Raw genomic sequence first — 27,913 nt, 5'->3', positions numbered from 1 at the left:
GTCGCTCGGCTAACACCCCTGCCTTATTGATAGATATGTACTTTCCTCATGTATACTATGCATTATACGAAGCATGATACCTTTTCTGTACTTTGGCCTTATCGACCTAACTTGAATCCGTATTGTTAGGGGTCTAAGAGGTATGTACTTCGTATTTACGCCACACAACCCGAGGCCGTGAAACATGTACAATGAGCGCTATACAAACCTCCTCTAAATCTTCATTCAAATTCGCGGGTGTAAGTTATGACCTGCGGTGCATCACACCAGCCGCAGCCTATAGAATAGTCAGAATATGTCCATAATAAATTCAACCGCAAAGCAAGCTTACTTGGTGGCTGGGGAAAACCAGGGTATCGGCGATCACAACATTCTCACGACGACCAGCCGCAAAGACAACAACCTCGGCAATGTCATCACCAGTCAAAGGCTCGACGCCCCTATCGATGGTTAGTTATATTTTGTTTCTCGGCTTATTTCACATGACTTACTTGTACACAGCATCAGCCTTGGACTTATCTCCATAGAATCGCACAACGGAGAACTCCTAATCAAGGGTATTAGCTTCATATCAAAGACGACTATGAATGTATGCAATAACCATACAGTCTCAACTTGACCAGGATCGATTTCAATAACACGGATTCTCGTGGCGATGAGCTCCTTTCTCATCGCATCGGTGAAGGAGCGGACAGCCGCCTTGGTGGCGCAGTAGATGCTACCGCCAGAGTAAGGCTCGCGACCGGCGATGCTACCAATGTTAATAATGTCACCACGGCCACCATCAGAGCGCTTCTTAAAGATGGGCAGGACGGCCTGGGTCATGTTAATGAGACCGGTGACATTGGTGTCAAACATGACCTTGATATCCTCGGCAGCGATGTCAGGCGCCTGGGCGACACCCTTGACCAAGCCACTGCACCGCGAATATCAGCACCAATCGTGCATATCAATCAGCTCCGCTTGATGTGTATGACTCACGCATTGTTGACAAGAACATCAATCTCCTTGAACCCCTCCGGTAGGGAGGAAACAAAGTTATTGACTTCCTCTGGGTTGCTGACATCCAGCTTGACGGGAAGAACCTGGACACCATCGCCAACTTCCTGCTTGATCTCCGCCGCGACCTCCTTCAATGTGTCGATACGGCGCGCCGTGAGGATCAACTTCAGGTTCTTGGGCGACGTGCGGGCGAACTCCTTGGCAGTGCTCTTTCCGATGCCCGATGAGGCACCAGTAACGACGATAGTCTTGCCTTCGAGGCGCTTTGCCATTGCGGAAGCCATAGTGCGTCGGATAGAAGTTCGGTGGGCCGCGAATAGGAAGGAGGTGGGGTTTGCGGAGAGAGCTGGGGTTGTAAAGGGGTGTGAGAGTCGTTGAAAGCGTCCAATTGATCTGATGCAAGCTCTTAGATGGGTCATGGATCGAAGGCTCTGTTTTTCAAGGAGGAATGAGACGTATAACAAAAAATAAATAGAATAATCACGAGCGAATGCGGGGACTCTGGCGTCATATCGTGCTTATGTAATCTCATACATCGCCCGGGGTTGGAGCCGGGCCCACGGCGAGAAGGCCGATTCCTCGTCTCCGTATTAATTCATGGACCTTCGCTATGTTGATTGGCCCTTGGGCGCACCACTACGACAATAAGGGTAATGTTACTCGGTTTGCAGAAAATAGTAAGCCACTCATTACCTAGGTACTACATAGGTAGATAGCCGTGGGGGTCATTCACCCACATATGTACATGTAGGTACCAAAGCTACTATTCATCCATCCATGGTACATTCAGCCCCGGAGGTATCCTTGGTTTGACCACCCTTTACGGCAAGGTATTAATTCTAAACATGAGGTAAAGGTACAAGTTTTGCGTCGGTGCTGTCCATCAGTATATACCCGCGGACATATGTAGATTGGGCAATTGAGCAGTAAGAATTAAAGGAAAGGTATATCCACCAAGATAGTTTTAATAAGTAAAGCATAATTGTCATCCATGCCGTTAGGATAACTTCTAAATATTACGACTAACTCTACGTCTTACCTAGCTCATATAGAACCCTAGACACAAACACAGCATAGGTAAGATGCTCTCTACACTGCATATCGCATATCTAGAATCGGTCTAGCAGTACGCCGATTGAACCAGATGTACATTGTGGCTTTCCATTTTTGTTTTTCCTTTAGCTAGTTTGAGAGTTGAGATAAATTAATGTTATGCTTGTGTTGTGTTGATGTGTATCTCCATGGTATTACGATATAAGATACTCAATCCTTATAAGTTGCTATACGGTAGGGCTGGTCAACATAGCGAGGGTGTCTTGAACGCTTAGAGGGATTATTCGGAGACAATGCACATAATGGAGTCTGTCTTTGAATGCATCCCCAGGTCTCATTATACTCTTTATATGCGCCTGGGGCTGACTGAAAGAAGAGACAAAGCCTCATGCCTCATTGGAATTGGTCAAGGAGATAGTTTATCTTTGAAGAAAGACGCCTTAATTAGGATGGTCATCTTCAACTAGACAAAGGGATAAGTGCACCTTTATGATCAATAACACGAGACTCGTTGTAACTGGACAAAGATCAAAAGAATGCCATTGTCTCTATTCTCTTGGAGGACATCGATTAATAGTTCTTAAGACCGGTCACTGCCCCCGATGCATCTAATAAATAGCGTTGATACCCACCCAGCAGTGTCCAGCAGAGTCACAGTTTTGGCGCTTTCCCTCGAGTGCTCTGATCTTTTTTGTTCAGACAGAAAGAGCAAAGGAGTGCGTTCCTTCCGTATCCAGCACAAAACAAACACGGTAACCTACCTCTTCCTAGCTATAGCCTTGTTTACATTCTAACCTTCAGTTCACATACACATACCGATGCTAGAGCTAGTACTCTTTGAATACATCCATCAATTATTCAAATGTTACTATTGCTCGCATAAAGTTACTATCTATCTTGATATTTCAATCAGATCTATCAGATAATACAAGATATCTTATCAACATGCCTTCTCCGGCAAAGGTTTGCTATGCGGATCCTCTGAACATAGTGTCAAAGCGTAATACAAACTTACATCTCTCTTCTTCAACCCAGGACGCCTCCTTTGACGGGCTCCTTCGCCGGTGTGACTTTGACTGGGCGGAAGATGTTGAAGACGCTGATATCAGCGGTAATTTGCCCATCACCGCAACAGCAGACCCTCTTGATTACTGCTTGTCAAAAGAAACTCTCTACGACGAAATCCATTACTCTCCTCGCCACCTGGCATATCGCAAGTACAAGCCATCACTTCCAACTATCCCCGAAGAAGTGTGGGATGAGCCATGGGGTTGGGTGCATGGCACCCCAGATATAACCTCCAACCCTTCGCAGAGAATATTGGCAGAATCCCACGACGATACTACCCAGCACTCAACATACGAGGGGTCTCGAGGCAATAGCGAGTCAGATCTCCATCTGGTTACCCAACAATCGATCAACAACATCTTTGCTGATCGCCAAGCCTGGATTGAAGCAGATGAAGAGATCCATCACTTCAACTGGATGGGATTGCGTGTTTACGCACACAGCTCGACCTCCCCATCTGAATCGCTAGCCATTATCTTTGCAAAACCCAAAAGCCTACAGGGAAGTGCTATGTGGCGAGTCCACTCAGTTCTGAACCGAGCTGTTCGTTACATCGACCCGGTACTTGTGCTTTTGGATGACGCAGACGAAAGCTTGCTCGAACTACGGGGCTCAGAGCTTGTGCGTGCATCTACCGGACGTGTTTTCAAATTTTACTCACCGCACGGATCATGGTTGGAAGATTCCAATGACCCGAGTGAAGAAACGACTACTGACTTCGGAAATGTACGGACATATGAGGCTGCAGATTTAGTCATTGGAAATGGCTTTGTAGAATCTGCCCCTATCCCTTCAGTATTCCAGTGGGTAGAGTCTCGGCATAAAGCCTGTGATACCCATGGGATTCAGCGTCCACGGAGGATGACTTGGGAGCGGAAGCCCTCGCCGTTGCGGCATTGCGAAATAATTTCGCCAGAAATAACCCCCCCAGGCACCACAGCCTATTACCATCAAGAAGCCAAAGAAGCCGCCACGCAAGATTACCACTTGTGTTGCTGGAGCACCACCTGAGGAGTATTTCTCTTTTCCGACTCCTGTTTTTGGTCGTCGTAGGCCGATCAAGCAAGCATTTGCAAAGGCTCGGCGGGGACTGACATCTGCTTTCACATCATTGAAGACCAAGCTCAGTTAGACATTTATTTATTTTCTAACTGGTCACATTTACTAGGCTGGTCCTGGTCCCTTTGTTTTCTGAATCTCATTTCATTTTCACTTTGGATTCTGGTCACCGCACTCTTGCGCGAGATCAGATTCAGCTTACAATCATGCTCCCTTCGGGATAATGTCCTATTTCCGTTTGATATATCCAGACATCATAAATATTTGGATTCTGCTGTTGGTGAATTTTCAAGTTGTCTTTCATTTCTTTTATCTACCAACTTTCTTTTGTCTTGCTTTCATACCTCGGTAAAGCTGAAAGTCCGTCATTCCTTCGTTTTATTTTTCTTTGTACGATCAAATGGCGAAGCGTCATTGTTTATATGCGAGTGATACCCATATTAAGGGGTATGTGTCCCTATCAAATAAGTTTCAATAACCTTACAATATCAAGTAGACAAGCAGAAAACGATTACGCTTTGTAGTTTAGATCTCATAAGCAAGACAAATTATACACTTCATGAGAGGTCTTCCGCAGATCTTGCCTGGCAATCAACGTTTGTAGCGGAATGACAGTTCATCATCAAGTTCCGTGCAAGGAGCAGTGAGTGTAGGTAGTGTGTCGACACGCTTCCACCATTGCTGTCCCATGCGTTTGTAGGATTTCTTCATTTTCCCTATCCAACCTTACGATGACAGGGTCAATGTACCGAATTGCCCTGTTTAAGATTGAATTGACTCGAAGCTGATCCCTGCCCTTTGGAACTTTAGGGCTAGCCTGCATAAACGCCAGGGAAACTGCAGGCGGGGTAGTGCTTCGATTGTAACAAAGCCAACCTTGGAAACCTTCGAGAGTTAGTAAGACAAGAAAGAAAGAACCTTACATCTGGTACGAACCGGTGTTGGTTGAAAACGGCTTTGATGAAATACCTAACTAGAGTATTGTTAGCCTTTGTTCCCTAGCGCTCCCTGTCTTATATTCACATTTCAACGGCGAAGGTTTCCGCTCCCAAGCCACATTCCAACAGGTTTATCCGCTAGCTGTAGGATCGTATATGGAAATAAGATATAACAAATGATCAAAGAACATATATGCATTTATAAAGGGAGGGACGGATACGGAAAAGAGAGGGGGCAAGAGAAATAGGGGGGGGGATATGGCTGTCTATCTGTCCATATACCTAGATCCTGATGCATGGGTGCCTTAGGCCATCAGACATTCTTTCAACACATATGACAATCATGCCTGATTCACTAGCCAGTAAAATTGATCAATGGGCCTTGGTTCTATATACTTCCTCCTCAATCCGGGGTCTAGTGAAATCCATACTTGAGTGTTGTGACCATGAACCCATTACTCTGTCATCACCGACCGTCGACACAAAAGTTCATATCATTTATTTTCGCCAGTGAGACTCTAAATTCCCCTGGTTTGAAATTACCTTATTAAGATGGCTAGTTTGTTTAAACATCTGTCACGTTGTGCCTGCTAACGGATTGCAGCCCGCACCTAGCTATTGCGGCCCTCTCTCAAACCGACGACCGGACCACGAGCATAAAACAGTGCAGATTACTATGTTGTCCTACGACCATCCTGCCCTGTGTCCGCAATTGTGGCACATATGGTTCGACGATGAAGTAGCCTACCATATGGTGTCCTATATGTTTCTTCGAGCGTAAACAATCTGCCTAAGTACCGTGTACCAAACTTACAGGGAATAATGAATATCGGAAATCAACAATCCTTTTTTTTTAGGTTTTTAGTAGTGAACTCTTAGTCCTCATCAAGAGGTCACCTGATAGTGACAATGATAACTGTCAAGAAAAACAAGCATCTCGCTGGAGATCAGGATATTTACAAATGAAAAGAAAGAAAAAGAAAGAAAAAGAAAAAGAAAGAAAAAGAAAGAACAAATCAACTCCAGGAAGTGAAAGAAATCTCACCTTAAAGTGAGCCCATTGTAAAAACAAATCTCAGTCAAACCTCACTTCCAAACTTCATCAACATTTCAGCATTCACCTTGCCCCCCCCTTCCCAGAACAGCATATTGACGTGCTCGATGCGAAGTGGAAAAAGAAAAATGGAGTCACCTTAGTAAGATGCCCAAGAAAGAACCTGCGGTAAGAGCCGGTTAGGGGTGAAGATGGCTTTTAAAAGATGGGACACCTTCCTGATCACTGCCCCCATGATCCCAAGGGAGAAAGCGAAGGATTTGTGAAAGGACTAATGGTAGTAGGCCAAGCCCTTTTGACTAGATGGTGAATGATGCTAACTCGGGAAGAGGAGGTTGTAGTAGGAATGACTTTGGGCCCAGGCCAGGCCTTCTTGATCAAGGTCCCCATGATGCCAACGGGGAGAGAAATGGGTGTGTGAGCAGTTCCCTTTGCAGCAAGCCAAGCCTTATTGGTGGTCTCGCTCACAATTCCAAGGGGTACAGAAGAGCACCTGGTATGGGGGCGGTTTTGTGGGAATGGCTGCTTTGATTCCATGGCTTCGATTTTGAACTTCGATGGGGTGGGCTTCCATGTCAGCTTCCGGGGGAAGCTGCCAGGGCCCTGGCTGGCAGCAACCAATTCAGCTCGCCGCCACATCCACTCGCCCCGAGAAATGAGAGGCCCATTCTCAAAAATCCCATTACTAATGGCAAATGGCCATCGCTAGGTGTGCCAACATCCGGGACGATCCTTCTTCGCATGGAGAAATCGTCGGTCATCCAATTCCCGTGTAGGGAATAATGGGTATAAGTAATTTGCCCACACGCTTCCACCATTTCGGATCCATGCACTTGCAGTATTGCTTCATTTTCACTGTCCAGCCGTACAATGACAGGGTCAATATAGCGAATTGCCCTGTTCATCATGGAGCTCACTCGGAGCTCATCCCTGCCCTTTGGGACTTTAGGGGTAGCCTGCACAACGGCCAAGGAAACCGCAGGCGGGGTCGAGCTTCGATTGTAGACGGGGCAGCCGAACCAATTCCAATGATGGATACTCTCATCCTGACTGCCAACGATTGAGCGGTACTCATATTCGTTGATGAATTCTTCTGAAAACGGTGGAGTATCTGGCTCTGAGGCTTGGACTGACTCGGAGATAGAAGCGGGAGTTTGGGGGTCAAGGCCTTGGATTCGCTCGACTGGCTGTGGGGTGTCGCCAATGTCGTGGGAAGACTTGGTAGTGATACTCATCTCAGGCTCGTGGTTCAAAGGATCGGTGGGGTTAGTGTCCTCAGCGAAAATGGAGTGTCTCGCGGTGAATGAGCTGAGCGTTTGCATGTTCCTGTATGGTGAAACGACAGTTAATATACAAGATCTCGAAGAGGTAGTGGAGCTGGGAGTGGGTATAAATACCAATTCACCGGCTGCGACAGGGCCATCAGTTGTATTGTGACGTTTGTGGTCGATCTCGAGATCCTCGACGTCCATGTCGAGATCATTCTCATCATTGTCGACCAAGTCAAATTCATCGGGGTGCGGAAGGTGGGTATGTGAATCGCCCTATACAGTGAAATCACGATTAGTTTCTTAGGTCTCGAAAATGCAGGTGAGCTAGGCGTGAGGATAAATACCAGTTCAACGGCTGTGACAGGGCCGTTAGTTACAGTGTCAACCAACTCGAAGGCCTCGGGGTGTGGGAGGTCAACACATGAATCGTCCTATACAGTGGAATCAACAATTAGTTCTTTACTTCTCGAAAAGGTAGATGAGCTGGGCTTGAGGATAAATACCAATTTAGCGGCTGTGACTGGGCCGTTGTTTGCATTGGGAAGTTCATTGTGGACAGCGAGGTAGCTCTTTTCCTCGTCTGAGTCCCGATGAACAGGAAGTTGGGCATACTCATCACCCTATAGAGTAGCCATTATTAGTTTCCGAGAACTGAAAGAGCGAGCTAGAATTAGGGATATTTACCACGTGATGACCGGTGGTAGGGCCAGTGGAAGTGATATCCACAGCAATATCATCATTGGCACAGTTCGACCGGTTGCGATCAACGGGAAATTGAGGGTACTGGTCATTCTATAGTGCAGCCATTGTTAGTATCAGACCTTAAAGAGATAAGTGGGCTGGAAGTGGGGATATATACTTTTCTCACAGTAGCAGAGCAGGTGGAAGCGGCATCATCCTTAGTATTCTCCAGGCAGTGATGATTAATGGGAAGTTGGAGGTACTCGCCATCCTATAGTGTAGCGGTTGTTAGCCTGTGAAGTTTCAAAGACATAAGCGAGCTAGAAGTGGGGAGACATACTGGTTCAGTGGCGGTACCATGGTCAGTGGAACTGACAGTGAGATTTTCAGTGTTGACGGTTGGGATGTCAGTATCCATAGCGATGGATTTGTCTTTCATAACGATATCATTCTCCACATCTTCGCACCAATCAAACTGTTCCCTCATAAGAAGGTGAGCATATTCGTCCTAAATAGTGTATCAACTGTCAGTACTAAGAGCTCAAGTGGATATGTTGTCGCCAAGGGGATGTCGTTCTCTACATCCTCCCACCAGTCGAACTGTTTACGCACAAGGTGTGCGTATGGGTCAGCCTGTATAGTATATTTATCGTTAGTACCCGGTCTTTTGTAGCAATATGCCAACTGAAATAGGGGCAAAATACCATCATAGATTCTAATCTGCTATGAGGCTTAGATATGTTGATGGATTCAAATGAGGATGGAATACGGAGATTGTAGATGAAGATAGATAGTTGATGAAATGGTGAACAGGATGAAGGAGGAAGTAAACAAAGACAATTACTGATGAGACGTTTTGTCGTCAAGTAAACAACTCCAAACAGGAAGGGCCTCGACGACGCGCTTGCCTCCGGACAAACATTGATCTAAGGTGTTCCATGTGATCTATGGCTACCATATGTTGACAAACACATGGTTGTGTATAACTGGCCCAGCGAGACCACAAGGTTGGGGTCTGGTTGTCGTAGAACACATAAAGCAAACAGATCACCTATTGGCAAGGTGTTCAGCCGTCTACGCTCTAGACCAAGATGATTATACATGAACAGGGCTTTTAAAATTCATATTAGATAAACCTGAACAGATGGTCATAAGAGAAGTATAGGGATAATAGATTCATTTCCATTCTATAACCTTGAGTGGAGTCTGAGATCTCCAGAACTTGTTTCCACCAGGGACAGTAAAGTTAAGCATTGTGCGGATGATCTTCCCGCTCTGCCATTTGCTGTTACATTTGTTCTCGAGGGCAACCCAGACCTCACTGTATGTGCTGAATGTCGCTTTTGGGGCGACGACAGAAGGTGCGCTCATTACCAGCCAATCCCTCTGGATAACATAGAAAGGGAGCGCCGAGACCGTGAAGTTGAGGATTTCCGGTTTCCGGGAGCAGATTGGTCGACTCCAGGAGCGAACCATCAAGATCAACATGGGCCTTGATAAAACGAGGCATGCGACGAGAGTCCTAAGCCAGACCACTCAGGGTAACATGGCCATTGATGTAAGTCCCACTAATATCGAACATAATAACTTTCTCTACATATATATTAGACCATCTGTGGAATAAATGACTCTCCTTCCAAAGTAGTACTATATTTACATTTCAGGTCTACTCCGGCAGAATAGAAATAAATGAACCGCACGACAATTAGTAGGAAAATCAACCTTAATGGCATCATCACTTCGTTTAGATTATGTTCGAGCTACTCCGTAGGGATCACACTAAATTCGGAGCTGCCAGCCGAATGTTATACTGAGATTAGGAAGTTTATATTCAACTTCAGCGAAATAAAATATAAATTCCCTAAAGAAGTAACTGCATTAATCTTAGAAATATATGCCGTTGTCTTATCACTTTTAATCAGATATAAAGTGCCATCCCTTGAAACTATGCATTCCTTATATTGAATACAGGGAGACGCGTAAATGCTCGCAAAAATGACATCTTTTCCTTGAATCGAATCAGACGCTAATTTATTACTTTGATCAGTCTAACGCCGGATTTGAAGGCGAATGTACTTAAGAGAATCCTGTAGAGATAAGCTCATCACGCCGCCTCGGCACGCCATCAATAAATTAAGCACTTGCCACACCGAAGTCGCACCGAAGATGCGCCTTTTAGCGCACTTGGCATGTCTTGGTTGAATTGTAAAATGAGTAACCCTTTTGGATCAATTTTTTTGGCGATGCCATTCCCACTGAGCTATTCTTCCTGCTTTGAAATTACAATATTTCTCATATATAGGTGTTTGGGGAAGATTCTCAACGTATAAGATTCCCCACCTATATAAATAAATGTGTTGGATGTCTAGACAACCCCTAGGGAGAAAAATGGCCCTCGACACATTATTTGCAAATGTAGTCTTGTTGTAAGGATATCAGTAGCGTAATAAGAAATGCTATACGCGGGTCGAATCCTGTGAGACATGCCAAACAACACTGTAAACAACACGGCAGTAAGCCCAAGTCTTGCTAAGGTGCATCAAGCAAGCGTTCATAACTCAGCCGGTCATACTACCTAACTTAGTAAGAAACAATATGGCTTTAGACTTACATTAAAAACTTTGCCATATTTCCATGTCGCAAGGAAGTTGTTGCCATTCTGGGTGGATCTATCGTCACCCTTGCATCCTGGCTTGGCATAAGGCGCAAGAGAATAAAAGGACCGGCTGCGAAAGGACATCAAACTCGGCTTCCCGTGTTTTTCTCTCTCATACCATTACCTTTCCTTTCTGCGCATCAGCTTGAAAGTATTTCAGCTATGGCGAATTCCAAAGAGCCTGCTAAAGATCCAAATATATCGCAGGCGTCTGCAGCAGATCTCGAATCCGAACATACCAGTCAGGATCCGGGAGAATGGCTCTACAAATCCGACAGAGCAGAACTCACAGAGCTCACACCAGTTGAAGCCTTTAAATGGAATGTGGAGGGAGACCAGTCGCCTTGTAGGTCGACAGTCGACCCATGTATCTCCAGAGCAGATGTTAATACTTCTTAGTTCCGGAGGTTGCGGCTTGTGTGTCCAACAAAGATGATCCCACTATCGCCTGCAATAGTACGTTATGAATGTTCTCGGTTAACTAGCCTGAATTAACTCTCCATAACAGCTGTTAGGGCCTGGATATTGATGACAATCTTTGTTATACTTTTCTCCGGAGTCAACCAATTCTTCGGCCTACGATATGTATGTTTCAATTCGCTTCGCGCTTGACATCTACTAACATCTCCTAGCCGTCCCTCGTAATAGGCTATGTTGTCGCTCAAATTCTCGTTTTTCCAATTGGCCGAGCATGGGAGAAGCTTCCAAGGTGGAGGGTTCCTCTAGGAAAACTTTCATTCGACGTCAACCCAGGAAAGTTTACTATCAAGGAGCATGCCTTCATTGTTATTGTGAGCAAGAGCAAATTTTTACATTTTCATAATTGGGAACTGCATCTAACATACCAAACAAGTGCGTCAATATCAGCGCTACCACTGCTTATGCGCAAGGTGCCTTGGTAGCAATCGTCAGTCCTGTATATTGGAACCGCGACCTCGGAGCTGGCTTCTCATTCTTATACCTTTTGACAACCCAAATGATTGGGTAAGTAAATCCTAATCTTTCCATTTTATCCAGTCACTGATCTTTCCTAGATTTGGCCTGACAGGTCTTGCCCGCCGCTGGATTGTGTACCCTGCTGCATTGGTCTGGCCTACTTCGCTGTCATCCACCGTCCTTTTCCGGGCACTACATGAGCCTGAAAGCCGTACGCCAGCTAATGGTTGGACAATTACCCGGTACCGCTTCTTTGCCTACACTACGGCGTTTGCTTTTGTTCTGTTCTGGTTCCCGGACTACATATGGACAAGTTTGGGCGCTTTCGCTTTTGTGACGTGGATTGCGCCTCAAAATCAGAAGGTCAACACAATATTTGGAGTAAGTTTACGGAAAATTCATCAATACCTACCTGAATCTGACCGTATCCTTCTTAGATGAATTCCGGATTAGGGTTGATACCTATCAGCATTGACTGGACGCAAATCAACTACGCTGGTTACCCCCTCATGACCCCTTTCTACATCACATGCAACGCTTTCGCTGTTGTTGTGTTGTTTTATCTGTTCTTATCGCCGATTCTGTACTACTCTAATGTGTGGTATAGCGCATAGTAAGTTTCCAGTCTCAACGGGGAATTCTAATATACTGATGTTCTAGCCTTCCTCTCTTGTCATCAGGCACCTTCGACAACACGGGAAGCACCTACAACGTATCGCGTGTGCTCGACTCAGCTTTGGACTTCAGCGAGAGCAAGTACAAGGAGTACTCTCCCATGTACATCTCAATGTCTTATTCTTTGACCTATGGACTTTCTTTCGCTGCGGTTACCGCAATCGTGGTGCATACCTACCTTTACAATGGCACTGAAATTTGGGCCAGGCTTAAGAATGCCCAACATGGAGGTGAGGACGTTCATCGTCGACTTATGCGCCAATATAAAGAGGTCCCAGAATGGTGGTACGGGGTTCTCACGGTGGTGGTGTTGGGACTTGGTGTCTTGACGACAAGATACTGGGACACGGAGCTGCCAATTTGGGGCTTTATCGTGGTTTGCTTCGGATTGGCAGTCCTTCTGATTGTCCCCGAGGGTATTCTGCAAGGAACGACTAATCAACGCGTGTTCCTCAATATCATTACCGAGATGATCGCCGGATACGCCTGGCCGGGAAAGCCTATCGCTAATCTGATGGTCAAGTGCTACGGCTATAACGCAGTCAAACATGGCATGGACTTCGCTCAGGATTTGAAGCTCGGGCAGTACATGGTATGCTCTTTTTATCCTTGGCACTCGTATTTTACTCATTATCTAGAAAATTCCCCCGCGTGTTTTGTTCTTTGGCCAGATTTATGCGAGTGTCCTAGCAACAGCTACTCAAACAGGAGGTACGATGCTTCGTAAAATATGCACATAATTTTGAGCTAACGAGGATAGTCTTACGATGGATGCTTGGACACATCTCTGACCTTTGCGAACCGACGAACAAAGAACGCTTTACATGCAACGGCGCTAAAGTGATGTACAACGCTTCCTTAATTTGGGGTACCATTGGTCCACAGCGGATGTTCCAGCATGGACAGGTGTACAATGGCCTAGTCTATTTCTTCCTCATCGGGGTAAGTTATCGAACACTTTGATTTGGTCTTCTTTACTGACTCTCAAGCCCGTCGTTACTGTAATCGTGTACTTCATTTACCGCCGCTACCCAAACAGCTGGGTTCGCTATATCAACGTTCCGATTTTCTTTAATGCGGCGGGTAATATTCCTCCTGCAAACACCAGTATGTCTCTTGAAACTCTCGTCGCGGGGGTATCTGAATCTGACAAAACAGCACAATACTCCCTGTGGTTCATCGTTGGTTTTATCTTCAACTACCTGATCCGTAAGCGTGCATTTGACTGGTGGAAGCGTTACAATTGTGAGATCCTACTTTTTCAATTCCCCACTCCTGAGAATATGTCACTAATTCAAATCTTGCGTAGATTTGCTCCAGGCAGCCATGGACACCGGCACTGCTATTGCGACGATCATCATTTTTTTTCGCACTGGGCTACCACTCCATCACTTTCAACTGGTGGGGAAACACAGTAGGATCCGATACGGCTGACGCGAATTCAGTCCCTTGGTTGACTGTTCCCAAAGGGAGCTTTTTTGGAAAGGGACCCGGCGAATTTTGAAACTTGTATACGATTGAATCCTATAAGGCAGACTTCGTCGGAAGACCCCATTATTGGCCCCAAGAAATTGAAGCATCAAAGAGCGAAACGTGGATGTCTAGTCTACTCACAATTCTTTCAATAGTCATTTCCCGCACACCTAATAAGTTAGCAGAAATCCCATCATCGAAACAAGTTGTATCCGGCCGTTCCCAGGTACGTAATTGTGAGGAGGCGGTTAATTACCTCCACAGCAAAACACCATTCCTCGACTTCGATGATTGAGACAGAACCTTTGTGCTATGACTGCAAATGATTCTTTATGACAACCCTTGAAATATATATCTGAGGTAGGGACCTTAAGAGGCTCAGTGCTGAGTACCTAAGTATATATGAACTCCACGAGTCCCCCGGCCCCGGGAATTCCGTGGTTCAACCTTCGAAGGTACCCCGGAAGCTTGTTCTTCTCTTTATCTCAACGTCCAAGATGCCTACCAGCAAGGTTATTCGACGGAATGAGCGGGAGTCCCTAGGCCCTATCGCAGAAAAATAATTTACTTAGCTGACAAGTTCTCAAAATTCCGACATAATATCTAACGGGGGTCGAGCGCGGCCGCCAAGCCAAATGTATATTCCTAGGATGTTGGAAGTCTCGCTCAGATTCCGCAGAAAACAAGATTTGAACCTAAACCGACGATATTGCAGGGGCTTTTTTTTATTTCTTCTGCGGACACGGAAAATCTCCGAGCGTCAAGCCAATTGCGACAGGATTTAGATGGAAGTTGCTCATATGGCCCAAGAAACGCGCAATTGCGGCGATGATGTCGTGATTCTCGGATGGCTCCACTCACGTTTGAACCACCGACAGTTCTCAGGTATGTTCCGCCTACTAGAAACAGTGTACAATTTATTGTAGGTAGATTAGAGCAGGGATAGCAGTGTACGTTATGAGACACTCGAAATACCGAAGTTGCCAATCAAGGCACCCATCGACACTATATATTTCACTTGCACGCCTCTAGAACCAAGAATTCTATAACATCGCAGAAATAACCCCGTTGGAGCTTAGCACGAATCTTATATTCCCACTTTCTCCATATAACCTTCCCTGCTAGGTTTTGTGGGTCGTGGCTTCCAGTATTATTGTGCAACTATCCACCTGGACCGTGCCGTCACGCGTATGGTTTTATAAAGCTATGCCTCTTCCCGTATTTTCATTTATTTTTAACCTGTTAAGATTGGGAAATCGAGCAAAATCGACAGAATGGCAATGCAGAAAGAAGCAAAAGTAACGGTATCGCCTCCTATCTCATCAACCACATCAGAACCGGATGAGAACTATGAGTTTTATAAACAACATCGAGGCCTCGAATACACAACAGAGGAAGCGAAAAAGGTTCTACGCAAGATTGATATACGCCTCATTCCATTGCTGTTTTTAATCTACATGCTGCAGGTGGGATTATCGCGTGTCTCGCTCATTGCAATCCAAGTACTAATGCCATTCAGTACCTGGACAAGAACAGCATCAACTTTGCGTCTGTATATGGCTTAAAGCAGGGAACACACTTAAAAGGACAACAATATTCATGGCTCAGTAAGTCTTTGGTTTTGAGAACGTATAATGCAGGTCACTGATCATACCAGGCTCCATTTTCTACTTCGGATACCTCATTGCACAGTGGCCTGCGGGATTAGCGATGCAAAAGCTGCCTGTTGGCAAATTTCTTGCCATCACCACATTAGGTAAGAGATACTCCTATAAGAAGTAGGTATGTATTCAATACTAGAACTATGCTAAGAGGAATAGTATGGGGTGCTTTACTCATGACGACACCTGCATGCTACAACTTCGCTGGGATCGCAATCAACCGCTTCCTTCTAGGAATGGTCGAAGCAGTTGTAACTCCTGGATTTGTGCTTATGACCGGCATGTGGTACACATCCGAAGAACAACCCCTGCGGTTAGAGGCATGGTACTGCACTAATGGTATTGCGACAATGTTTGGAGGGTAAGTGACGAACAACTTCTCCACCCCTGCCCGGTTATATTGGAAGAAAACCGAAAACTAACCAAGGATAGTCTTATTGGCTATGCGGTTGGACATATTACGACTGGCCTTCCACGATGGATGTACGTCTTCCTCATTTTTGGAGCCTTCTCCGTGGCAGTAGGGATTATTGCCCTGATATTCCTCCCGGATCTTCCGTCAACTGCCAAATTTCTCAGCGAGCGCGAGAGAGCCATAGCTGTTGAGCGTGTCGCCATCAACCGGCAAGGTGTCAAAAGTAGCAAGTTCAAATGGTATCAGGTCCGACAAGCGGCCGAAGATCCGAAGACCTGGCTTTTGTTCATCATGGCGATCGGTGCGCAAGTCCCGAACTCGGCGTTAACCAGTGTATGTATTTCTGTGGTTCTGTTAGATGTGGTTGAAGCTAACATGTGAAAAAGTTTACTTCCATCATCGTTGGCACTTTCGGATTTGATACCCTTGGAACTCAATATCTTCAAATCCCGGGTGGTGCGGTTCAATTCATCACTCTCCTTCTTGGGGGTTATATTGCAACAAAGTTTGATGGCAAATTTCATTCACGATTTGCATGCATGATCTTTGCCTGCACGGTCTGTATCATTGGATCGGGTCTTCTGGTCGGTCTACCGGACACCAACAAATGGGGCCGCCTTGTTGCACTCTGGCTATGCTATTTCCAAGGGTTGGGATTCAGCATGAGTCTGACCATTGTTAGCTCTAATATCGCTGGATACACTAAGAAGCAAGTCACGGGAGCCCTGTTGTTCACTGGATACTGCGTGGGAAATATCGTTGGACCTCAGACTTTCAAGTCCAGCGAGGCCCCTGGGTACAAGAGTGCTTATATTGCGTACGTTGATATTCGTCCGGTGTAAGAATTTCAACTGACCATAACTTTTACAGAATGCTCGCTGGCTATGCGGTAAAATTGGTCTGCATTGTCGCGTTGTATATTTATATGTACCTGGAGAACAAGCGTCGAGACCGCGAAGCAGTTGATGGCCAGGAGGTCGAGGCAGAAGGTGTTGAAAATGGCATGCTGGTGGGTTTTGAGTTCCATGGAGCCTTGAGAGAAGCTAACTCATATTTCCTAAGGACCAAACGGAGATCGACAACAAAGGGTTCAGATACGTTCTGTAAACGAAAACTTCAATTTTTTAATGCATTAGTTTCAAAATTATTATTGCTATCTTGAAAATATGACAATCGGACATCGTACTTCGTGTTCACCCCATGGGACTCCATTCCTCCTGGGGACTAACATTGGAAGGTACCTACCTAGGTAGCCATGGGACCCCCATGGGATGGTGGGGCTTGGGACTTGGGATTGACCTAGCACTTAGTCCCATGCGAGTTGGTGAGGGTCTATATCCTTGGTGCTCCGGGCCAACGGACTGTTGTCACATCTGCTCCGTATAATCACCCAAGAGACACTAGTCAAATATTGCATGTCTGGGAGGGTGTATGTCACGAGTTTCCTAGCCAGGCGAAAACAGTCACTGGTGGACTTGAGGGGTGGCAGGGCATTTGGAAACGCACGGACATCAGCAGTTGGGCCAATAATGTTCAATAAGCACTATGCTTTCTTTTTGCTGCTGACGGTGAGGTCCTGTTCGCCCCGCTCTTCCTGATCTCCCCAGTCGAATCCCCCAGCACGCTCAACGCGGCCATACTCTGACTCCGCCAGTTCCAGGGCAAACCCGAAAGACAAAGGCAGGATGGAACTGCGAACTACGTTCTCCAACCCAGCCGAATCCCCTGCCCGAAAGGACCTGTGCCTTTTGGTGCTGGACGGGGAGGCGTCCGTGGCCTGTCAATGCTGCTCATCCTCAAACGTTTGATGGAAGGCATTGACCCGCTGAACCCTCCAAAGCCATGCGACTACTTCGACATGATTGGCGGCACCTCGACTGGCGGGTTAATTGCTCTGATGCTCGGCCGAATGCAATTGAGCGTCGACGAGTGTCTCGAGGCGTACTCAGCCCTGGCACCCAGGATTTTCACTCACGTTCGACACCGGATCAAGCTCGCAACAGGAGAGACCCAGGGGAGGTTTGATCATGAAGCGATGGAGCAGGGTATCAAGGATGTTCTCGTCCAGCACCAAATGGATCCGGAGGCTCTATTCAAGTCGCCAGTCGCAGAGGACTGCAAAACGTGAGTGGGCGCTTTTTCAAATTTCGATCAATTGAAGGCTTACGATGGCTCGCGCGGATGTCAGTTTCGTATGTGCGACGAGCCAGTCCACCGGTGAAACAGTTGTGCTGTCGAGTTACTACAATGAGCGACGAGGGTCGGACTTGTTAAACACAGCCAAGATCTGGGAGGTGGCGCGCGCCACATCCGCTGCAACAACCTTCTTCGACCCGATAACCATCAGCGATGAGGCCTTTGTCGACGGAGCCACAGGGGCGAACAATCCCATCCAAGAGATCTGGACGGAAGCCGCCGATGTCTGGGGTCTACAGCTCGGGCAGTTGGAAGAGAACGTCAAATGCTTGGTTTCCATTGGTACCGGCATCCCGTCCCTCAGCGCGTTTGGTCCTGGCTTGCGCGAAGTTGCCCAAGCACTGAAGAGCATTGCGACGGAGACAGAGGCAACGGCGAGTACTTTTTGCAAGCACCACACGGGGCTTTTCCAGTCGGGAAAGGCGTTTCGCTTCAACGTGGTGCGCGGTCTCGAAACTATTGGGCTGGAAGAAACATCAAAATGGGGGAATATCAAGGCAGCCACAAGAAATTACGTGCAGAAAGAGGAGGTTCGTGTGGAGATCAAGAAGTGTGCGGCGAATTTGCAGGAGCGTGAATGTCTGTCATTCGCCTGATCAGTTCATAGTGTTAGTGTCAATTTCCATGTTCGCTGATTATTTTTGTAGGGTTAGAACGAATGGAGAAGTTCATCATGACGACGATAGAAGCCCCTGTGTCGGATTTGAACGATGGCGACTCGCTTGAATCCGCAGATCAACTTCAATGGCTCACGCACACAGTGTCCTACGAGACATGGCACCAACGTGGTTCTGGTATTCTCTGGTACCAACTCAACGCGCGACAAGTCCAACCCGTCCGCAAGAACGCAGGGGCATCTGTAGCCCACTGCCTGGCAAAGAAATACGAATGCTCCGCAGGCCTGAAGTTTGGCGCTGGTGACAATCTCGCTAGGGCGCTTTATTTCCAGTGCGACAAGTTGGAGCAGCCGGACGGACAAGGCAATGATGAAAATTGCGCCGAGCCACAAGATATTTTGTGGTCGCTAGTCTGTCAACTGCTCATGATTGACTGCAAAAGCGCGGAGGCGTTGAAGCGTCGACTTGCTCAGCTTGAAGCACAGCACAAATCGTCTCTTTGGGAGTGGCTGAACGGCCGTGATACGAAGATGGTGCGTCAGTGGCATCTTTTTGAGGAATTGCTTCTTTCGTCAAACATGCCTGATGCAGTGGCTCTTGACAATGTCCACAGGATAAACTCATCTAAGCGAAATGCGTTTTTGAAGTCTCTGGTGACGTTGGCAGAAAGTCTGCTTCCTACACGAGGTCGAAAGCTTCGCGTAGTGATCTCGGGAGATCCATCCCAGATGGAACTGGATGTGGAAGCCAACATCCTCACAGTGAATGACAGAACCGAGATAGAGGGTAAGTGGCTCACCTAGCTTGATGTTCCAATTTTCACACGGTGTAGAATGCATGCGCTCCCTGTATTTCCCAGAATGGAATGCTCGCCGTGACCAAGTTGCCGACGCTGATGCTGGCACGAACGCCTGGATATGGACTCACGAACAGTATCTAATGTGGGAGCATGCCACATCAGGACTGTTGTGGGTTGAAGGAAAGCCAGGAAGCGGCAAGTCTGTGCTGGCAAAAACCTTGCAAAAGCGACTTGCATCAGCGCGCGGACGAACACGATCAGCGACGGATGGTTTGCTGGAGCATCCAGCTGTGATCAGATCCAAGGTCCCCGAGGTGGTGACAGACTGGTTTTTCAACACACGAGGCGGAGAAATCGGCATAGCCTACTCTTCTTTTCTCCAATCTGTTGTATACCAACTTCTGCAACAAAACGAGGCGGCGTTCGATGTCATTAACCCATTCTACCGCAATCGGCCATCCTTCAGAGAGGAACGATGGGATATACAAACTACGCAGTCTTTGCTTGAAGCAATCAGCGCGACTGGTCTATCCATAGTCTGCATTGTCGATGCAATGGATGAGGCTGCTGGAATTACCAATGCCTCCAAGGCCTGCCGCAAACCTAGGGCCCGAAGCGTTCTGTATCTTTTGGGGCGTCTGCTGTCTATAATCGGGGACTCTAAGCTGAAGTTCATAGTACTCAGTCGCCCCGATCCCGCAATTGAAATGGATTTCAGTGGTATTCGTAGGCGTTGCTCTGACACTTACAAGGTTGTCCTGGAACACGAAAACGAGCCTGATATCCATCTCGTCATTGAAAAAGGTCTTCATTTATTGCAGGAGACAATACATGCCTATGACTCGGATGATGACACCAGCAGAATCACGACAAATGGGAGTCGGCACGAGGACCCAAAAGAGTCTTGTAACAGCCTGGCAGCTAAACGGGAAGAGAGTGCCTTCGAAAACATTCGACTCTATCTTAGAGAGAACGCAAAAGGAGTGGTTCTCTGGGTAACATTGATTCTTGGAGAGCTGCAAGACCAAGCGGCTGGTGGAATGCTGAAATTTGCTGCACTGGAGGAAACAATGAAAAGACTCCCGCTAGAGCTCGACAAGCTCTACGAGTACATTGTTCGGGGACTGGAAGACCGGCTTGCCGATGAAGACCTGGAGATGGCGCGATTGGCCATGATTTTGATATCGGGATCCGCCGCCCTTGATAGGCCAATTCATCTTCAAGAGATGTGGGAAGCATTGGCAGTTCCAGCAGATGTTAAAACTGCTCTTACTTCGAAGGTGGACCCGATAATGGAGAATAGCATCCACATTATATCCTGGAAGGAGTTTTGGCGCCAACTCCGACGGAAGTGTGGCCCACTTATAGAGCTAGTTCGCGGTGGAGAACCCGAACCAGGAGAAAAGCTGGACGCTGAAATCAGCCCCACGCTTGTTGTTCAATTCATGCACCGCACCGTGAAGGACTTTCTGAACCACCCAACCCGGGCTGGACCCCTTCACTTCGCCGAAGCAGTTGCTGTTAACGAAGTGAAAGGCATTTGCGCAAGATACCTTGAAGTGGCCTTCCCCCAAAGCCAGACCGCATATGGTCCCCACATCCCAGCCCGCGAGGGTAGTTCTTGGAAAAAAAAATATAGAGGAATACGTTGACTACCTAGACTCAAGGAGCCTGCTTCAATTTGCGCTGAACATAATGGGCCCTCGCGAGGCCGGTCCCCAACCGGACCTTGGGGTGTATGCTTCGATTGACAAGCTGATCCATTTACCCTGGCCAAAGAGCGAATGGTGGAACATTGAGATCTCAGATGCAGAGCGGCTCGTCGGTAAGAGGTACCTCTTCTACCCAGAATCCTCGTCACAGGGAAATCGAGGCCAAGTTGAGATTATCAAAGCGGCGGTCTTGGGGCAAGCCTTTCGTTACGCTTGCACCCGCGGACGAATAATAGCCGTCAGGAACATGCTAGAACTGTGCCGGAACTATCATCCGAATTACTGCGAACTGCAGGAATATGTTATAGGAAATGGTGTCCTTCTAGCATGCATCGAGAAGGATCTACTTGATGAGGTCAAATTCTTGACCAGGAAGCACAGACACTTGTCGCAATACATCCATGGGACGAACAACATGCCTGGTTGGCCGATCGGCCCTCGCGCGCATCGCACCGAACTGGATCCATTTATTCAGCTGGCAGTGCGCTCGGGCCACGAAGAGATTGTGGAATTTCTGTTCACTCAAACGGACCATTACTATGCTAGAAAGAATGCAGTCGTAGACTTCGCCGTCACGGAGGAAGACCTTGAGCGCCATTTGCACACGGGCTCGGACTCAGACTCAGACTCAGATTATGGGATTTACGGGCCGGACCCAACAACCAGCAAGTCCAATCTTCATTTCGATATGGAACTTCTCATTGGAAACGAGTCGGAGGGTGAAGAGCACAATCCTGACATCCAACATGACCTTCGACCAAGCGAGATCAATGCGACCATCCAGCTGAGGCAAGGTAAAAAAAGCTCACTCCGAAATGAAGACGACTCTAGCGATTACATCGAAGTAGTCTCTCATAGGGTGAAAAAAAAGAAAGAAGTAAAGACGAACAAAAGACTGTACTTGCTTTTAAAGGAGTCATGTCTCACACTGGCTAGGGAAAATAGGGCAGCTCAAGCAGATGACGCACTGCACGAGCCGTGCCTTCGTAATGTCCGGGGGGCAGTTTCGATGGTAATACCCTGGATGGTGAGTAGGCGTCTCTAGTTTCGAATACAATTACCGTCAACGGGGACGCTAACTGGGACAACTAAGCCAACCGAGGATGATATAGAATATGGTGAAGGGAAGATCGAGCAGAATGCGTTCAATGCCTTTTTGCAGCATTATGCGATGACAGATTTGCCGGACCTGCGAAGCGAGCATGCCGTGCCCACTCGCTCAACGTCGCCAAATGGACCGAGACAACCGAGAGTGCATGAGGATAGAGTGCGTATTCCAACGTGGTCGCCAAATGAATTGGAGCAACCGAGAGCGCATGAGGATAGAGTGCGTATTCCAATGTGGTCGCCAAAATGTTGCACAGTGTTATGATAGGTGTCGGGCTACATGAGGTATGTGATCGTGAAGGGACACAATCCACCTCAACGCAGCACTTACTGTATAATATCCTAATGCATTTATAGTTGTGCTCTCATACAGCTTATAGCAGATCTTTCTCTACTCATAGAGCGTTTCTGCTAGATCTTTCCAGGCTTTATGCCTTTGTTTTTTTACTTATCTATAAAGGTATATAGATATAGCTTTATAGCAGCTAGATAGAGATCATATCAGCCGGAACTACACCTAATCCATCCTATCTTTTATATATTTACTTTCTTCATATAGTAGTCACCTAAAGCATCAAATTCTAGGGCTTAGCACAACTTTATAAGCCCTAATAGGTTAAATATCCAAGTAGCATCCTCCTTTATATAATACACATTCATTTTACTGTCTAATCTTCTACCTATAAGGTCGTAGCAAGTTCACCTCGGTTCCTATCGTTTAATATAAGACACTACTCCCCACTCTCTTTAACGCCTATTTTAAAAGTAGGATACCATACCACTCCCCACTCTCTATATTACCCTTAAATATACTCGCATATTTATCTACGTAGGTCGTAATTTAATAAGTTGGTAGTATTCGAACTTATATAGCTAACTGGATATAGTTCGCACTTTAATATGAATCTCCTATTTCCTCCCGTCCCGTACGTACGAAAAGGTCAGTGGCCGCGCAGCGCGCGGCCGGCAAACCTTGCCAAGGATAATTGGCTAGGTTGCTTGATATCATATGCGAAGTCTAGGCTAAATGCAATAGCATACTAACCGATCGTTACAGCCACGATCTGGCAGTGTGAAATGATAAGCACGGGTCCCCCAAGCCCTTCGGGGATTAAGAGGTACTCAATGACACGGGTTAATGCGACGGCATAAATTAAAGATATAACAATTGCTAGAATAGCTCAATTAAAGTGTTGCTTTGAGCGATTGTAAATTTCCGCTTCTCAAAACTGAAGAGGGTCATGCAGAGTGTGGAATGTCCCACTGAACCATGCATCAAAATCGACATCTTCTGCAGTATCCCACGCCGGCTGCATTTCGTTGAAGTGCGCACCGATCACATCTTGGGCATCGGCATTCGAGAATTTGTTAACAGATGTCTCAGGGGTGTCAGGGCCTAGGTTCATTCTCGTAAAAGTTGAGAACTTGGCCAAAATTTGACCAAAATCAATCATGTTGCCAAGCCCTGAGCCCGATGCCGTGTCGGCAGTAAAGATTGCATCGATTAACGCGACGCCGCGCTGAGCAAGGACGTCGTTAGTTCGATCAGCAAGGCGGGTGCGAGCGGCGACTATTGCGTCCTTGTGACTTTGTGCAATAGCGACTTGATTCTCTGCAGTTGCATTAACTTCAAAGCACATAATGACTGCAGCGGTAATTGCAAAAGCCGTATGTGTCCATATCGAGATATCCCCTTCTCTTACGATTACCTCGTGCTCACGCAAGATTGTCATTGCAGCGGCAACACAGGTACGCCTTGAGTAGATATATGTTTGGTCATTGAAAGAGCGGAATAGAAACGGCCGATGGATCATGATAATCTTCTCAGCTGCAGTGATAGCGAGACTGCGTCGAGCGATAGCAAGCCATGGGATTTGTGCTTCTTTTGTTTTATCCGAGCGTAGAAGGAAAGAGGGTATGGCTTTCACAATGCCTCTCATTTTCTGGTCTATATGCAGAATATGTTCGTATTGCTCTCGCATAGGCTTTCTGGATTTCATTGGACCGAGTCCGTCAACTAGACCGGGCATCAATTGTGCCAAATTCACGAGCACGCGGATGTAAGTGCTTATGGTGGGAGATGTGATAGGCATATCCGTCAAGTCATAGTCATCTGCGTTCATGGGAAGAGCTGTTGAGAAATGCATCGGCGAGATACTGTAGGTGTCTGTAAAAGGTATGGCGAAATGGTCTTGAATAATCATTTGGCACCATATCCTCTTTCCCACTTCCGATTCCACCTTCTCATTCCATTCCTCTTTGTTTTGAGTAAGTCTCGTTGATTGATCCTGAATCTTGTGGATTCCAAGGCACTCGGCAATGCGTACCGCAGCATTGAATAAAGTCGCATTCAGCTGACTCAAGCCAAGATTGTGAGCAACCTCGGTTGATATGACGATTGCTTGGACAGAGTATATGGATAGATTGCTGAGAAAATGTGAGTTGTAGAGGGTCTGCACCATAGCAGAGAACAACTGTTGTGCAGATTGTATTGCTTGTAGGTCGACATCAACAAGCTCTCTTACTTTTGTACTATCCTGGATTGAGCTGACGGTGGAACTTAAGACAGAAAAGTAGAGCGCTTGCCAGAGGGGATCATCGAATTTCCCAGTCTCCCAGAATAACTCGCACTGCTCGAGAAATGTTGGACCATGAATGCAATTATGATGCCAGGCCACATGACGTAAATGAAACTTGATCAGCTTCTGGGCATCCGTAGGCCGGGGAATGAAGAGATCAGCTCTGGACTGGGCCCATAGACTGGAAGAGGGCTCGTCCTTGATAATGTTTGAAGTCCATCTTTGCGATACTGGCACGAGCACGTCCTGTGAGGGAAGCATCCAGCAGAATTACGACCCCAAGCAAGATGCTCAATAGCCGTGAGAAGCGACGAGTCAACTTGATGTGTGTTTTCTGCCGAACCGAGTGATACTTTGCCGGGTGTACGGTCCTCAAGTGTACTTGATTCCTGTGGTGCCGAGGCGGTGTTGGATACACCCGATTCTGCGGGATCCTGGCCGGTCTCCAGCCGAAATATTTGATTTTTTATCTTTTGAACAACAAGGGGCGCTGGGTCAGATATTGATGATTCGAGGTCTGCCAAGAGCGAATGCAAAAACTGAATCTCTGACCCATGTTGCACAGCATTGCGTCTAAGCTGGACGATTTCTATCGAGCACTTGAGATTTAAGCGTTTACATCTCGAGCAGGGATTTTGTTTGTCGCATTTGCGTTTGCGCTTCGTGCATTCTGCATCGTGTCAGTCGTCTACTGGACCTGAGTGACAGCAGAGGATCTTTACCTCGGCAGGCCTGCGGCTGACGCTGCGATACACGGACCCTAGCCGCTTGGTTTGACGCGGTAGCGTTCATTGTGCGTCAGCATTGCATTGAAAGACCGTTTTTCCTTTAATGTGAGGAGTCGATAACCCAGGCCTGGAGTTTCCATGCCAGGAGAAGTGGAATTTGTGGAGGTCGGGGGCGGGAGAGCGAGTCAGCGGCTTGGCATTGATAAGCACTTCGGCAACTACCGACATTCGAGAGATGAGTGGATATAATACACAGGCTACTCAGAATATAAACTGGCTGATGCCGATATTATAATCTCGTTACATCGTCGCTTGGGTTATTGCTTGGAAAATTTCGACTTGAGCTTTCTATGAAATCCCTTAGTAACGGACGCCCCGAGGTTCTACCCTTCGACAAACATCGCATCACCGCCAGATATCACAGTAACTTCTGTCAGACTTGGATGGGGTCCCTAGGCCCTAGGCAGGAAACGAGGTTTTTGTTATGGTCTAGTGGTGAAATGTGCTGTATTTTTCCCCACAACTTCAGCCAGATTTCTTCAAGTCCCGTGACCCGACCAGCGGACTTCCTTCAATTTTGGAAAAGTCATGAGCGTCGAGGCACGCCTGTCTAGAGTTGAGGAAGCTAGGCTCAGCTCGTGTGAAGACATCATTCTCGTATGCTGCGAGGGAGGATAGCAAGGCTCCGGAATCGAAGGAACTGGTTATCGCAAAATCGATCATTAGCATACGCCGAATGAAAAAAAGTTGGCAGCGTTCAGATAGCCATACCTTGGCTGGCACATATCGACACGCGTGACGAGATCCAGCACATCGACGATCGCGTTGTTGGCACCTTCTCCGCGGACTAGTTGAAGTTAGAAATGCGCGTTCTACCCACCGTCGCATAGTCATGAGACACTGGAGGAGTCACATACACATTGTCATTGTATGAGCCGAATCACCCATCAAGACCGCCCGGGGATGCGCGTGTTCCCTGCCTAAGCGGAACATCCAGTCTTCGATGCGAATCGAGCGCACTTCCACATCGTCGGGAAGCTTGTGTACCAGCGAGCGGAATGGTTCCGACCAGTTATCAGTCAACTTCTTCATCAGCGCGATGCGCTCGGCGTTCGCGTCCGGGACGGGGATTTCCTTTGAATCGGCCCACGAGATGATGATTTGACAGTGGTAGCGGTCCTTGCTACTATTCTCGAAGTTGTTCGGGGTATCCAAAACTATGAAGACATCAGTATCCCGCAGAAGGGAATGGGGTTTGGCAGACTCACAACTGAAAAATAGGAATACGTTTGACTCAGGATGCGAGCCTTGGAATATAAAAGGGTCGATTGACTTAACGCCCCCCAGTTCCTCCGCGCTATACAATGTCGACGCACCTAGAAGTTGCACTGGTAACTGGTTCATCTGTACATCTGGATATAGGATCTCGCGTGTGCGCGACCGTGCACCATCGCATGCGACAAGTAGCCGCCCGGTGTACGATGTGCCATCCTGAAAATGCGCGGTGATTTTATCGGCTGTAGACTCTATATTTCGAAGGGTTTTGTTCCACTAAAAGCGCGACATTAGCACCTATCAAGTGTCAAGAATGGAACTTCGTCAAAGACGACGATATCCTTACTTGAACATCAACGTCGGTAGTCAGTAACTGTCGCAAGCGAGCGCGACTGACACGAATGCGCTCCGCGGCGGGAATATTGTATAATGCATCCCCCGACCTGAGGTCAAAAAATTGGAAGCGACCGGTGTCACCCCGAGCGGAAGCTTCTTTGTTGACGAAGGTTTCAGGGAACCGTGTAACGAGATGCTCTGGTAATAATTCACGCAGGGCAGGAAGTGACCAATGTAGCGTCAGACCCCATCCACCACTACGGGCATCGACTGCGGAGTCGCGATCGAAGATCTTGAATGCAACATTATGGCGCTGGAGGTACTGGGCTAGTACGAGGCCACTGATGCCAGCGCCGATAATCAAAATGGGAGAATCAGACATGGTGAACAAGATAAAGTAAGCAGTTCTAGTAACAACCTTTGTCCAGTTTGATTGAATCTATCAACTCGGCCACGTCTTACCCCTCTTGTGGTTTACTCTGTACCAAGCCACACAATAAGTCGTGCCACCAGGATCCGGTGGAACAAGCTCCATGGTCGGGAGTTTACGTGGGGTATCCCAAGGTTGAATACGAAATGCAAATCCTTCTAGGGGCCAACTAACCCGAAAGGATTAGATTAA

At 47.1% G+C, this 27,913-nt stretch overlaps 10 protein-coding genes across 10 annotated transcripts; 5 read left to right on the top strand and 5 right to left on the bottom strand.

Annotated features, from left to right (window-relative positions):
- Positions 1–244: 244 nt before the first annotated feature.
- On the bottom strand, positions 245–1,421 carry N7519_005742 (SDR family oxidoreductase; the record flags this gene model as incomplete). Its single annotated transcript, XM_057292518.1, has 5 exons — positions 245–277; positions 332–440; positions 492–547; positions 607–916; positions 982–1,421. The coding sequence occupies 5 exons, from the start codon at positions 1,419–1,421 to the stop codon at positions 245–247; spliced, it is 948 nt and encodes a 315-aa protein (XP_057147329.1).
- A 1,579-nt stretch (positions 1,422–3,000) lies between these two features.
- Positions 3,001–4,255, top strand: N7519_005741 (uncharacterized protein; the record flags this gene model as incomplete). Its single annotated transcript, XM_057292517.1, has 2 exons — positions 3,001–3,930; positions 4,055–4,255. 2 exons carry the CDS (start codon positions 3,001–3,003, stop codon positions 4,253–4,255), a joined length of 1,131 nt encoding a protein of 376 aa, XP_057147328.1.
- A 549-nt stretch (positions 4,256–4,804) lies between these two features.
- N7519_005740 (uncharacterized protein) lies at positions 4,805–5,418 on the bottom strand (the record flags this gene model as incomplete). The annotated part of the gene is made up of 2 exons (XM_057292516.1): positions 4,805–5,058; positions 5,403–5,418. The coding sequence occupies 2 exons, from the start codon at positions 5,416–5,418 to the stop codon at positions 4,805–4,807; spliced, it is 270 nt and encodes an 89-aa protein (XP_057147327.1).
- A 1,331-nt stretch (positions 5,419–6,749) lies between these two features.
- On the bottom strand, positions 6,750–9,614 carry N7519_005739 (uncharacterized protein; the record flags this gene model as incomplete). Its single annotated transcript, XM_057292515.1, has 7 exons — positions 6,750–7,718; positions 7,790–7,876; positions 7,949–8,065; positions 8,130–8,237; positions 8,314–8,397; positions 8,467–8,634; positions 9,321–9,614. The coding sequence occupies 7 exons, from the start codon at positions 9,612–9,614 to the stop codon at positions 6,750–6,752; spliced, it is 1,827 nt and encodes a 608-aa protein (XP_057147326.1).
- Positions 9,615–10,944: 1,330 nt separating this feature from the next.
- Positions 10,945–13,897, top strand: N7519_005738 (uncharacterized protein; the record flags this gene model as incomplete). Its single annotated transcript, XM_057292514.1, is given in 13 exon segments — positions 10,945–11,128; positions 11,182–11,238; positions 11,291–11,367; positions 11,415–11,573; positions 11,636–11,766; positions 11,817–12,099; positions 12,156–12,331; positions 12,379–12,985; positions 13,032–13,104; positions 13,154–13,335; positions 13,383–13,638; positions 13,714–13,794; positions 13,809–13,897. The coding sequence occupies 13 exon segments, from the start codon at positions 10,945–10,947 to the stop codon at positions 13,895–13,897; spliced, it is 2,355 nt and encodes a 784-aa protein (XP_057147325.1).
- Positions 13,898–15,140: 1,243 nt separating this feature from the next.
- Positions 15,141–17,049, top strand: N7519_005737 (putative MFS transporter; the record flags this gene model as incomplete). Its single annotated transcript, XM_057292513.1, has 8 exons — positions 15,141–15,332; positions 15,386–15,473; positions 15,524–15,622; positions 15,687–15,888; positions 15,960–16,275; positions 16,329–16,759; positions 16,813–16,951; positions 17,005–17,049. 8 exons carry the CDS (start codon positions 15,141–15,143, stop codon positions 17,047–17,049), a joined length of 1,512 nt encoding a protein of 503 aa, XP_057147324.1.
- A 422-nt stretch (positions 17,050–17,471) lies between these two features.
- On the top strand, positions 17,472–18,734 carry N7519_005736 (uncharacterized protein; the record flags this gene model as incomplete). Its single annotated transcript, XM_057292512.1, has 3 exons — positions 17,472–17,510; positions 17,597–18,066; positions 18,104–18,734. 3 exons carry the CDS (start codon positions 17,472–17,474, stop codon positions 18,732–18,734), a joined length of 1,140 nt encoding a protein of 379 aa, XP_057147323.1.
- Positions 18,735–18,811: 77 nt separating this feature from the next.
- N7519_005735 (uncharacterized protein) lies at positions 18,812–22,638 on the top strand (the record flags this gene model as incomplete). Its single annotated transcript, XM_057292511.1, has 4 exons — positions 18,812–19,541; positions 19,588–21,168; positions 21,194–22,293; positions 22,360–22,638. 4 exons carry the CDS (start codon positions 18,812–18,814, stop codon positions 22,636–22,638), a joined length of 3,690 nt encoding a protein of 1,229 aa, XP_057147322.1.
- Positions 22,639–23,596: 958 nt separating this feature from the next.
- Positions 23,597–25,744, bottom strand: N7519_005734 (uncharacterized protein; the record flags this gene model as incomplete). The annotated part of the gene is made up of 3 exons (XM_057292510.1): positions 23,597–25,198; positions 25,306–25,622; positions 25,675–25,744. 3 exons carry the CDS (start codon positions 25,742–25,744, stop codon positions 23,597–23,599), a joined length of 1,989 nt encoding a protein of 662 aa, XP_057147321.1.
- A 461-nt stretch (positions 25,745–26,205) lies between these two features.
- N7519_005733 (FAD-dependent oxidoreductase) lies at positions 26,206–27,673 on the bottom strand (the record flags this gene model as incomplete). Its single annotated transcript, XM_057292509.1, has 5 exons — positions 26,206–26,380; positions 26,452–26,527; positions 26,598–26,897; positions 26,949–27,231; positions 27,302–27,673. 5 exons carry the CDS (start codon positions 27,671–27,673, stop codon positions 26,206–26,208), a joined length of 1,206 nt encoding a protein of 401 aa, XP_057147320.1.
- Positions 27,674–27,913: the final 240 nt, after the last annotated feature.

The sequence above is a fragment of the Penicillium mononematosum genome (genome assembly GCF_028829835.1).
Source record: "Penicillium mononematosum strain IBT 11891 chromosome Unknown utg000003l:1.0-8172316.0:1.0-8177699.0, whole genome shotgun sequence".
Lineage (NCBI taxonomy): Eukaryota > Fungi > Ascomycota > Eurotiomycetes > Eurotiales > Aspergillaceae > Penicillium > Penicillium mononematosum.
Note: the sequence above shows the minus strand (reverse complement) of the source record. Positions and strands in the feature narration are given on the sequence as shown.